Source organism: Saccoglossus kowalevskii, chromosome 21, assembly GCF_978046115.1.
Source record: "Saccoglossus kowalevskii chromosome 21, keSacKowa6.1, whole genome shotgun sequence".
In the NCBI taxonomy this organism is placed as follows: domain Eukaryota; kingdom Metazoa; phylum Hemichordata; class Enteropneusta; family Harrimaniidae; genus Saccoglossus; species Saccoglossus kowalevskii.
The window spans coordinates 12,053,364-12,065,182 of NC_140661.1; the positions used below are offsets into that span (position 1 = coordinate 12,053,364).

General features: G+C 36.3%; 1 protein-coding gene across 1 annotated transcript; it reads left to right on the forward strand.

Annotated features, from left to right (window-relative positions):
* Positions 1 to 1,922: 1,922 nt before the first annotated feature.
* On the forward strand, positions 1,923 to 11,747 carry LOC100368587 (deoxyribonuclease-1-like). Its single transcript, XM_078011192.1, has 9 exons — positions 1,923 to 2,039; positions 4,101 to 4,305; positions 7,599 to 7,771; positions 8,293 to 8,393; positions 8,786 to 8,898; positions 9,541 to 9,689; positions 10,658 to 10,754; positions 10,979 to 11,030; positions 11,147 to 11,747. The coding sequence occupies exons 1-9, from the start codon at positions 2,029 to 2,031 to the stop codon at positions 11,662 to 11,664; spliced, it is 1,419 nt and encodes a 472-aa protein (XP_077867318.1). The 5' UTR covers positions 1,923 to 2,028; the 3' UTR covers positions 11,665 to 11,747.
* The last annotated feature ends 72 nt before the right edge of the window (positions 11,748 to 11,819 follow it).

Sequence of the window (11,819 nt, forward strand, 5' to 3'; positions counted from 1 at the left end):
AACACGCTCAGTAAATGAGATTCCCGAAAAGCGGTCTGAATGTGATAATTATGGAAAGCCGTTCGGAACCACTGCTGCCATCATTAAAACTGCTCGCGCAATGTAGCAGCGTAAATACTAGCGTGAGCCATGGTTACAACTACGGCAGCAATATCAACAACGCATTTAGTAAATATCTATTTTTGTAAACCAGTATTTATACGTTCAATGCCAAACTCGGACATAATTAACATAATACCGGACGACTCCGCAATAAGACAAACGTAACAACCAGAAATGCCATTAAATACTATAAGTATACAACTTTCAACTCAGTACCTTTCTCTATTAGGATCCCGAGCGGCTGTCCGTGGGTTCCAGTGCGATAACAATTAACTGTGGCGAAGGGTGACAAGTTGAGTGCAAAACGACATGACAGTTTTTGTCAGACGACATTGTCTGGTTCGTCTTGGTGACGCGATTATATCATACGAACGATGCAGGTGAATTATCTCGTGAAAACCGGATCAAATAATCTGTCACGGTTTGAGAGATGTATTGTTTATCAAATATATTGGCTATTCTCGTTGTGAGATATCGTTGGGTAAAAAGTTCCGTTTATATACTTCATAGTTTCCGCAACATATGATTAGAAATATAAATACGGTTTATAAACAAAGATTTAGTGTGGTTTTCAATGAAAACACGTAGGTAGTGTGATGTGGCTCAAAGGGGAATTTCGGGGATTACTCGCTTCTGCAGTGTAGGGATACCATAAGACCTTATAACGGAACACTAAAGTCATTCACACACCCATGTAGTCAGACACAGTCAGTTTCTGGAGTTGAGCTTCGATGTTCTTTAATATTAAAACACGTGAGACACCCCTTGCTAGGTTATCGTGACGAACCGTCAAGGCCCGCACCTGGTATAATGTCCCAACGTCCCCCCACTCCCCATTTAAGCGTTGGCGAGAAGTCAGTTCACACCTGCTGGCACATGAATTCACACTACGTGGACAAATTGTAATGCAGTAACAAAGAAATTTGAGTCGGCGTGGGTTCCCACGCCTGCTTCCGTTTTCGCAGTGTGGTGTTAAAATGCCAGCATGATGCAAACATGACATCGGTATTTTTTCCTGTGGTTCGACCCGGAACCACTAAGCAGCGGATGTCTCACAAAGAGGGTTAAAATGTACATCAAGCGAATTAAGACGTAATATAAAAGTAATAAGGTAATATGAACTGAAAAAATTAAAAACGTCATATAGTCAGTAGCGGTTGAGTTCGGCGTCGTAGTGTTGTCAAAATCGCGTCGTCTGCAGGAGATGTTGTCGTCGCGGTCGCTTCGTCCTCCGAAGTAGTTGAATAAATACCAACTGTGAGAGTATTAGATTGAATAAAGGAAATATTAAAATAACCGAAATCATTGTAGAAGTATTCGATTGAATAAAGGAAATATTAAAATAACTGAGATAATTGTAAAAGTATTCGATTCAATAAAGGAAATATTAAAATAACTGAAATAATTGTAAAAGTATTCGATTGAATAAGGAAATATTAAAATAACTGAAATAATTGTAAAAAATATTTGATTAAATAAAGGAAATATTAAAATAATTAAACACCCTCCACCATTTTCAAAAGACTCCACCTTACAAAACTTGAAATACAAAATAGGAAAATTTGGATGCAAACATGGCAGTAGTGTGAAATTGGGTGAAAGACGAACGTTTTTATGTAACCAGAGGAACTTTTTCAATAGAGTAGGTATTCATGTACATGACTACTTTTTGCAGGGCGAGGGTCTGTAAGAATCGTTAGCGTTAAAGGTACAATTACATCTACAATATTTAAAAAGGAAACTTTATATCGATGACAGCAATAGAAATCGAATTTCTGCCCTCTGAGGGCGCTCGTTATCATGACCCTTTCATCATCTAGGGTCACTATCTAAAGCGGAAAAATAGACACCGACATTAAATAGGTGTCGTGATAAACGCACATCTGATGCCCGAGGACGCCGGTGTATTGCAGCGTTGGAAGTCTGATGCGTAAAGGGTACGTATCTTCCGGGACGCAATTTGACTAAGTTGAGAAGTGTTCGCTCGAGTAGTATCGACATTAGTCACTAAGAAGGCGGCGTCATGACATTTTGTATTGTGGGGTGGGGGGTCTTCTCACCAACCTCGCGCCGATCATTTTTGAAATCTGGACCCTCTGAAACGCTATGTTCTGCATTTTGAGGGGCAAATTTTGATTTTTTCGACTCGGAGGGGGCGACCGCCCCAGGGCCCTCCCTCCGTGCTACTGCCACTGAAGTCGTTTCAGAAGTCACAATGAGTGTTCACTGAAATTGCAAGCGTGAATGAAGATACTTGACACGGAAAGCTATTTATATACCCCCTTTGACGTCATTGTAAAATGTACCTGGCGATGCGTACGCAACCGATAGTAATTTGTCGCTCGTATTAAAAGACTTGTCAACATCGTTTACCATCACATGTGTGAACTTTGTGAACTAGACAGTCATCATGGCAGTTTAGAGACAAACACATCATCTAAATATAGACGCTGGCAATGAAAATGAACTCTGTGCAGTTGCTGGTGGAAAATAATTGGCTTGGTCATTATATTCTCATTATAATAGCTAACAATGGCACGGTGTCGTCAGATTCACACACCTTTCTTTATTAGTTGGCACCCATTTTTTATTGACTGTGGCCTCACAGAGAATTAACACAGGGCTTCGTTCGTACAGCACTGGGTCTAACTTTATACAAGTTACGCCATAGCATTAAAGAGCCACGCATATACACAAAGATGGCGACTTTGGCTGTTGTGCAGATCAATGAGTACAAACTGAGACGTTATCAAGCATTACTTAGGTATTTTCAGGTGATTGGAATGTACCGAAGGAGTCGCCGACCGTAATTAGCGCAAGTAGCGCCCAGGTCAAACCCCATAGTTGCGATTTCAATTAGAAGAGCGCATCGGATCGTGGGAAACTCAATGTTTATCAACTCAAATGTCGCACATGCACAGCGCGACGACTACCTCCCTTTAACCCTTTTGTTCTTATTGGTATATCAAACTTTGCAATGTTACCATGCTGTCAGATGGAAGTATTAGTGACATTGAAATTGAATATTAAAATAATTATTCCAATAATGTTTAGATTAATATATGTAATAAGGATATATGCGTTGTGAACTGTGACGTTTCCATCCATTAAATTCATAGTGAATATACAAAATTGATATCAGCACCCAACGATATCTCACAACGAGAATAGCCAATATATTTGATAAACTTTTCTGTTCATTTTGCGACTATTACCACCCTTTAAGTATCTAGCTCGTACAATCGCCGAGCTAGGCTACAGTGTAAGATGAACCGATTGTAATGTCCTTGTTTTAAGAAACGTGTTTCAAGCGACAGTTCTGACACCGAATATCATATGATTGTAGTCTCCTCTGATTTTTTTATAAGCAAAGTGAAGTGCCCATGATGTATTTTGGCAGAAACATTCATAAAATGGGTATGTGTACACAAGTACGCGGCAGACGTATATTTTTTTAACAGTTTTTATAATATCACTGCCGTGTATAAAAATTAATTGTTGCTATTTCTGTCAGAATCATGTTTTGGAAGACTTTTTTATTGCTGGCAGTGAATCTTAACGTCCCTGTTATTTTGGTTTGAACCATGGTCAGTTCATGCATTTGTCACAAATACATTAAATTAAGAACGCATACTTTATTCAAACATTGAGATAAAGACATTGTGAAATTCTTTCGTTTTTATGCATAAAAAATCTATTTGTACCAAGTAAAATCATATTTTTTAAATTTGTTGTTCATACATGTGTTGTTGAACACACCACATAGTTTGTAATTTCATTCAGCTTCTTTCAGTCATATTTCACTAAAAGACAAAAATATAGAGAATATAGCAAATTATCCCTTATCTGTAATATTTTTGTGTAATCGGTATTCATGGAAATTATTTCGTTATGAATTATTCTGAATATATTTCTGCATTTTTTTCTGTTTTTCCCCAAAAAACGAAAGAATTATCGTAGTGTTTTCAACTGTTCATTGTTACATGCTTCCGTTTCAGTAAATTGGATTGCTGTCATCATCGTGTGTATCCGAAGCAAGCAGTTATGAAGTATAGTACGTATCTACTTATATTAATATCCTGCTGCTTTGCACCGAATCTGGTCTGTGGCGAAATAGACGATTTGTATATTGCTGCTTTCAATGTAGAGATGTTTGGACAATCCAAGATGTCGGACAGTGATGTTGTCGATGTTTTGACACAGGTATACTAGCTGTTTTCCTGTAAAAAATATTTATATATATATATATATATCCGAAATGCGGTCCCTTTCCTAGAAAAGTAGTTAGCAATAGTTTTTATTGCGAAATTTCGATTTGAAATTAATTTTCATTGAAGTCAATATAATGGATTTAAAACATTCTTTTCAGCAACATGTCTCCAATACAATGACTCCACAAGCAGTGGCGATGGCGTTCGATAGTAATAGTGAAATAGATTTCAAGAATTTGTCGTAGATTACGTTTGTAAAGACTCTGTTGATGCACAATTAGTATTTTCCAACTGCTATATGTCCCAAGCGTTAATTACTGCTGTATAGGAGTCTATTTGTGACACGAGAATAAAAGTGAAAAGTGAATGAAAAGACACTGCATCTTGTAACAGTTATGATACAGTTAGTTAAAGGGTGGTGGTCGTCGCGCCGCGTCCTGTTCGATATGGGACTCATAGCGACGTATACAACGCGTGTAAAATACATTGTTTATTTACATGAAATTCGAACACGCGCTGCGCGACGACCACCGCGCTTTAACGAAGTATCCGAACATAGTACTGAAACCGGCGGGGTTAATGCACTTGTCGGGTCCATAATTAGGATTATTATATACAATCGCGACATACATTTTCTACGTTTAACATTTATAAAATAATCTTCCGATTACAATTAATAAATTGAAATGGGTGCTCCGGGAATTTTTTCAAGCACAATGAGTAGGGATGCATTGTCCAATTATGTTTGATCCCACCCACTTCTAGATCATAATGTCAGTCTGATTTCAATACAGAAAAAACGCAACTGGTGTCAATTGGATACCTCGGGGCAGCACATAGCTGTATAGCTTGTCTGTCATTTGAGAAGAATTTTGTCGGTATGCAAAATTGCAAGTTATAAACTGACGCACGCGACGCGGGAAGCAAAATTTGCTTGGCCTTATGATACTTTGTTTGAAACTACGCCTTGCACTCATTTACAGAACGATATACAACAATTTAAGCAACAACTTGAGAATTGCTGATCATTTTGAACAATCTGATTACAGTGTATAACCTACTATTTCGTTTGTAAATACGTAAACTATTTTTATGTAATATTTTACCTGCCTGAATACTGCGTAAGATAATTAGTCAACAAATACATTCAAAATGTTAGATTTGATAATAAATTTTAAAGTTAAAGTTTCCAAGTAAGGCATACAATCAAATTAAATATTAACTAGATTATGCTGTGACCTTTAAAAGGTCCGTGTACGCCACACGCTGAGCTTTAAAAATAAATAACAGTACATAAAACGTAGAATTATAAACTTTAAACAACAAAACTATATAACTAAAAACATATAAATATGAGAACATATAATAACGCCATGTAGCTGTGACACTTTTAATGTCGCAACATTGGGAACAAGATTGAAAAAAAATTAAAATTCTCGACATCCTCGAAAACTAAAAATGCTACAAAAAATACATGTATATCAACTGAAAGCGAATATAGGCGTCTATGTTAGAACAGATGGCGTACCGTGTTTGTCTCGGCAATACCTGACACTGGAAATCCTTTGTTGAAACAAAGGCATGCTTCTGTTCATATACCAACAACAAAACAATTTTTTTACATAGGAAACCTGCCTCCAAAAACAAAAACGCCTATTGCGAAAAAACACAAAGCTGGTTATCATTGGTGGGGAAGTGGATTATTCGCTGGTTGTTGGTGTCTGTTCTCGTGTTCTTTAACTAAAACAATAATGTGTTCAATAGCTATTCATAAAATGTTTGTGTTCTTAAAAAAATTAGTATGGGACATTCAATGACTACATTATGCGCAGTATATGTATGTTTAATTGCGAAATATTTCTGCTTATAAGTATTACTTTATATTTCTTTACATATTACAACTCAATTCCTAGTGCTTTAATCTCAAAATCACTCTCCTCGGCTGTGTTGACTGATTTACTAAAGAGTGTATCCCCAGCACAGATTAGGATATGTGGAGACGGCCGAACGCATTGAACTCAATGCCAATTCACTGTCTCCAACTCACGAATAGATTGGCAACAAATTATATGAATTAGAATTTACTTTATAACAACTTGGTTGGGACAAACTTCATCATCCGCAGAGAAGGCAATACTATAAAGGTTATATTCGAGTTTGTGTTCGAGCTCATCTCTCAAAATCCATGGAATATGCGTGATACCTAGGATAGTTTTAATATTACCCATGACCTAGTCCATTGAATTTCTAAAATTAATTTCTCTGCTGAAATATGGTCATAATCCATATTCAAAAACAACTTGAGTTAAGTTATTGTTTATTTAAATTACCTCATAATTTGTTTGATTTTTGAGTTTGAATAATACTAAGTAACACTACGATAAAGATGTCCCGTTTCGACATTGTGAAATTCGTTTGTTTTGGAAAACAACCCAGGAACAGCTGATTTTGACAAGTGAGAATTCAGAAATATATTAAGTATATCCATAACAAAATATGTAGCGTACTCACCAACTCATGTTTACTTTGTAAAACTACTGTATTTTCCCAATGAAAAACGAAAGAATCTCACATGTTCAAAACGGAAAGTCTTTACCAAAGTATTTAAGTCTAGATAGAATGTTCCCACTTTTCTTGGTATATATATATATATAACTGTACTAACCCATCGTTCATATAGACTAATTTTAATTCGTACAATTTGAATAAAGGCATACAGAGAAATTGAATAATATTCTACTTATAGTCTTATTGTACTGAAAACAAATATATTGTTACTTATTTACATCGTGCTGAACATGCACACGTAAAATCAGCTCATTTATCTGGAAACAAATGTAACACATTTAACAACCTCCGATGATAGAGGGCGCACGTGGTTCCGTGGCTTTGAAAAGCGGCCCTCTATGGTTCTGAGGTTCTGAAAAGTGTATACTACCGTCACAAGGGGTCACTATATAACATTATATTGATCTTACTCAATTGACTATATTATAATTCAATATTATAATTATTTTAAGACGTTTTTTGATTGAACAAAGCAAAAATGTGCTTACTGTAATGTCATTTGCTTGGCAACATAACTCAGAAAAACACGCACAGGCCAATCGTAAGCCATACAATAACAATAGTGTATCATGTCGACATATGGGATATAGATTCGGGTGTTACACTTTTTTCTTTTCAGCTATGACTGACAAACAAAGCATGTAAAATAGATTTGTAACGATCATTATTTCTTTGTCTGCATTTATAATAATCGTTCATTCAACTACTACCTCATAGATTGTTCACCGTTATGACATCATTTTGATACAAGAAATACGTGACATTGCCGGGACCGCCATCTTGGATTTGTTATCTGAAGTCAACAGTGTGTCAGATAGTGAATATTTGATAGCCACAAGCAACAGACTAGGGCGGTCAAGTTCAAAAGAGCAATACGCATTCCTTTACAGGTAATACAACGAATTATTTTATAGAGAGCTGGTGTTACAGACCTATCAACTGCATTGCTATATTCCTGAGAAGTTGCTCGGTTATGACCTGGCTAATAGTGGGCAACTATTTCGGGGTAATTCTAAGAGATTCAAGAACAGAGCAGGCACTTTTCCCATTTACAGGACAATACGATATCATATTTGTTAATCTTAAATTTCTAATAATTTTATTAGCCCAACCTTCACTACCAAGAAAGACATCCCGTTCTTACCACTTACTAAGTTTGTGCTATTTTTGCTATTCTCTGCGGAGCGAACACCATCATTTATCCTCATATTTGTGCTTTTATTCCGTCCCAAGTTTATTTTTCCGCCGTATAAGACCAGTTTACATAGCACCGAGGGCGCGGAAGCTCACAGTGTGCACATCCTATATGTATTGCGAACATGAGGCCCGTGATTTCCTCACAACTTCAGCAATTGTCCCATTCATCTTTGTTCACTACAGACGGCTTGCTATACCTTCTAATTCACTCCAGATCCGATAAAGTAACAATAACCGATACATATCACTATGACGACGTCGATGATAAATTTGAACGTGAACCGTTTATAGTAAGAGTCTCGTCAGCGTCAACAGGTAAAGGCCGAAGTATTTAATTTTAACATATAACACATGTAATTATGCCGTTCCCTGGTTCAATCCCTAGTGATAGTGTCGATTCTGGTTTTAGTATCATGATGATTTCAAGAACGAAAAGAATAAATTACTCATTTCGCCGCTTTCTACCCAAGCCCACCACAACGAACTTTCGAATTGTATGCAAATATATTTTACACACGTGTATACATCGCATTGCACATGCATCGAACATGAACTTCAGTTTTAGGTAGTTATTTGCATAATGTCAATAACCATACACGTGTTCCATATGCACAATGTTAGATAATTAAACACGATTACTATTTATTGTGTTCACCATAATTGCTAATTAGTTATATTTGGTGTTTAATATTTAGTATTTTTTATAGTTATTACAGATTTTGCGATGGTAGCAATACATGTAAAACCGAGCGACGCTGTACAGGAAATCGACACTCTCTTGGATGTTTATGATGACACCGTTACAAGATGGAACTTAGAGGTAAGAAAGTAGACACGAACAGATTCTATACAAAATAATACAAAAATAAACACAATGACGTAAGGGATAATTAATTAATCTCCCGTTAGATATTTACTATATGGGGGTCAGCTATCTTGAATACGGCATGAAACTAAACAAAAAAGCAAGTTGAGAAACGCTTATTTAAGTTTCCTACAAATCGGTGGGGGGGGGGATACTAGATTGTCACAGCAAAATCCGTTTGAGCAACTTTCCCGGAAGTTTTTGAAAGCGAAATCTACTTTTGTATATATACCCAGTACGTATATCGACCAAATCCCTCATAGGGTCTGAGTTACAAAATATCTGACTAACAATGGAAAAATCATCATTTTAACCAAGTTGGCCAGCTTGTTCAATAATTGAAGAAAAAAAACAGTGCTTATTTTGTAATATGAATATGAAAATTATGTGACAGTACGTAATCTGCATACGAAAACAATTGTGATTGATTACAAATCTCCGTAGAAACTAAAGACCAAGTGTGGTTAATTATACATTTGGACTTTTACAAGATTATATGCCAATTTGTAGCTTATTGCGTATAGACGTCGCAAAGAATATTGTGCAAAATGACAGAATTATATCTTCCAATGGTTGATTTATACTATGTTTTCACAGGATGTCATTATTTTGGGAGATTTCAATGCTGGGTGTGATTACGTCACTAGTTGGGATAATATCCGGCTCCGCACAGATAACCGTTTTACGTGGTTGATTAGTGATCGGGCAGATACCACCGTGTCTCGCCTCAATTGCCCATATGACAGGTAAGCGGTATATATTCACAACATATTGGAAACAGACATAACATTTGCGTGTTTTTATGAAACCCTTGCATCACTGGGCCTGAGTGCGACTCCAGAATGTGAAATTTTGACTAGCTACACTTGATTGCAAATTGACCAGATATCGATCTATAATTGTTTGTGTAAATACATTACACCATGTATATGTATTTTATCGCTTTTTTGTCATTTTTATTTAATTCGCGTTACCAAATAAGTAATTGAGGACAATATGTCACATGACACGGCATATATTTAGATAAATACATGTAAATAGTTGGGATCGTGTTTGTTCCTCGCACAACAGTAATATAGTATCTCTGATACTGCTTGGCCATGCAACTTTTATAAAAAGTATTTTTTTCTAGTTCTGAAACTAGCTCGCTTCTTAGTATACTATAATTACAACAATGATCAAGTGAAAAATGTTTAATGAATTGTCTTAAACCTTTTATATTATATGCAAGTTCTGGGAGTTTTACATATGTCACATGACATCACTGACTTCCAAAAATGGGTTCAAAATCATACCTCAGATAACGAGCATCGGCATACCCACACTGCCTCTTGATCGACTTTAGAACCAGCTCACGAATATTAATAAGTTGAGATAATTTGTATGTTGTCCATTCACGACTACATATTCTAAAAGGTTGGTCACATTGCCTACTTTCAAATGTATGGGACTTTCCCATACATTTGAATGCATGTGTATAAATGCATATTTATAAATGGTTTAGGCGGTAGATTCTAAGTCAGACAAAACCCTGTCGCCTCGACACTTTGTCCCGGCGGACTTTATATCGCAGAAGAGTTCTCGTACATTGGCGTTGTTCTATACCCCATTTTCCAGGCTCTGTTAAATGACCATATTCCATGTACATCTTAACATAATTATTAAATGTGTATTGATTTGGTACCACGTTTATTTATTTATTTGTCGTGGCTAGAATCGTTGTAGCAGGGGCTACTATGTTACAGTCAGTGTGGCCGGGAAGCAGTGACGTCTTCTATTTTGACCAAGCATATGGTTTATCGTACGATCAGGTAACGACATTTGTATAATGTGTTTTATTCATCTTTTAACTAGTATGCATCATCTCCTTATTTTACGATGGCTACGAATCGAATGATAAGATCACACCTCACCGTTCCCAATTTCATAATTGAATATGATACAAGGAAAAACGACGTTGTTAAAATCGAAATAATCTAATAACTAACCCAATTACAAAATTACTTTCTGAATTGTTTATCTATTACTGTTTTAGACAAATGATGTCAGTGACCATTATCCAGTGGAACTAAAGATATTACCAAAATGTATGTACACACTATTTGTACAGAATAGTAATTCTCAAACATATTCTATCGGCAAAGTTATCTACCATTGTTTGTATTGATGTTAGAGTGTAGGTATTTTATGTTTCTTTTTTTAGTGTCGGAAATAGAAAGAAGCATCTCGATTCAGTCATCTTTTGGAGTCTCTGACAGCAGCCACTCTGTGAACACATCAGATGTGCTAGATTTTACATCCAAGTCCAGTGTCTACGGGTTTGAGCATGTGCGGTTTACGCAGGGAGATGCCACAGTAGTGGTTGTCTGGAAACGCAGTGAGGTTGGACGTCAAGGAATCATAACAATTGTCAATGAGCTGCATCAGAACTTTGATTCCTTAGTGTCTGAACTACAGAAGAACGTAGTGCTAGAGAATATAGAGAATAGTTTTAATGACGTCATTTCTGACTCAGTCTCAGGCTTGACATCAGATGTTTGGTATGCTCAAATCGTCTGCACATTGGATGACGTGAACAGGTGTATTGTATACGTCATAAATAGTCCATTCTATGGTGCAAGCGGTTGGAGTGTTGCTGCAAACAATGGAATTGGAACTCTTGTGACAAATACAATCCTTTTAGTTGCCTCGTTTGTTTATATAATATTTGCTGATTACTAAATTCAAATTAAGTTAGGCTAGGTACATCCATGTGTAAACTTAATTATTGTTCAGTCAGTAAACATGAAATTGTGTAAACGAAATTGTGTTATTATCTTAAATGAATATAGTCCATAGTACCATCATAGTTACCATTTTGGTACAGTCACTACAAC

What these genes read in the sequence shown, in the direction of transcription:
- LOC100368587 (XM_078011192.1), top strand. An exon ending in CTCAATTGCCCATATGACAG is followed by an intron (nt 9,690 to 10,657) that starts GTAAGCGGTATA and finishes TGTCGTGGCTAG; the next exon opens with AATCGTTGTAGCAGGGGCTA. An exon ending in ACTAAAGATATTACCAAAAT is followed by an intron (nt 11,031 to 11,146) that starts GTATGTACACAC and finishes TTCTTTTTTTAG; the next exon opens with TGTCGGAAATAGAAAGAAGC.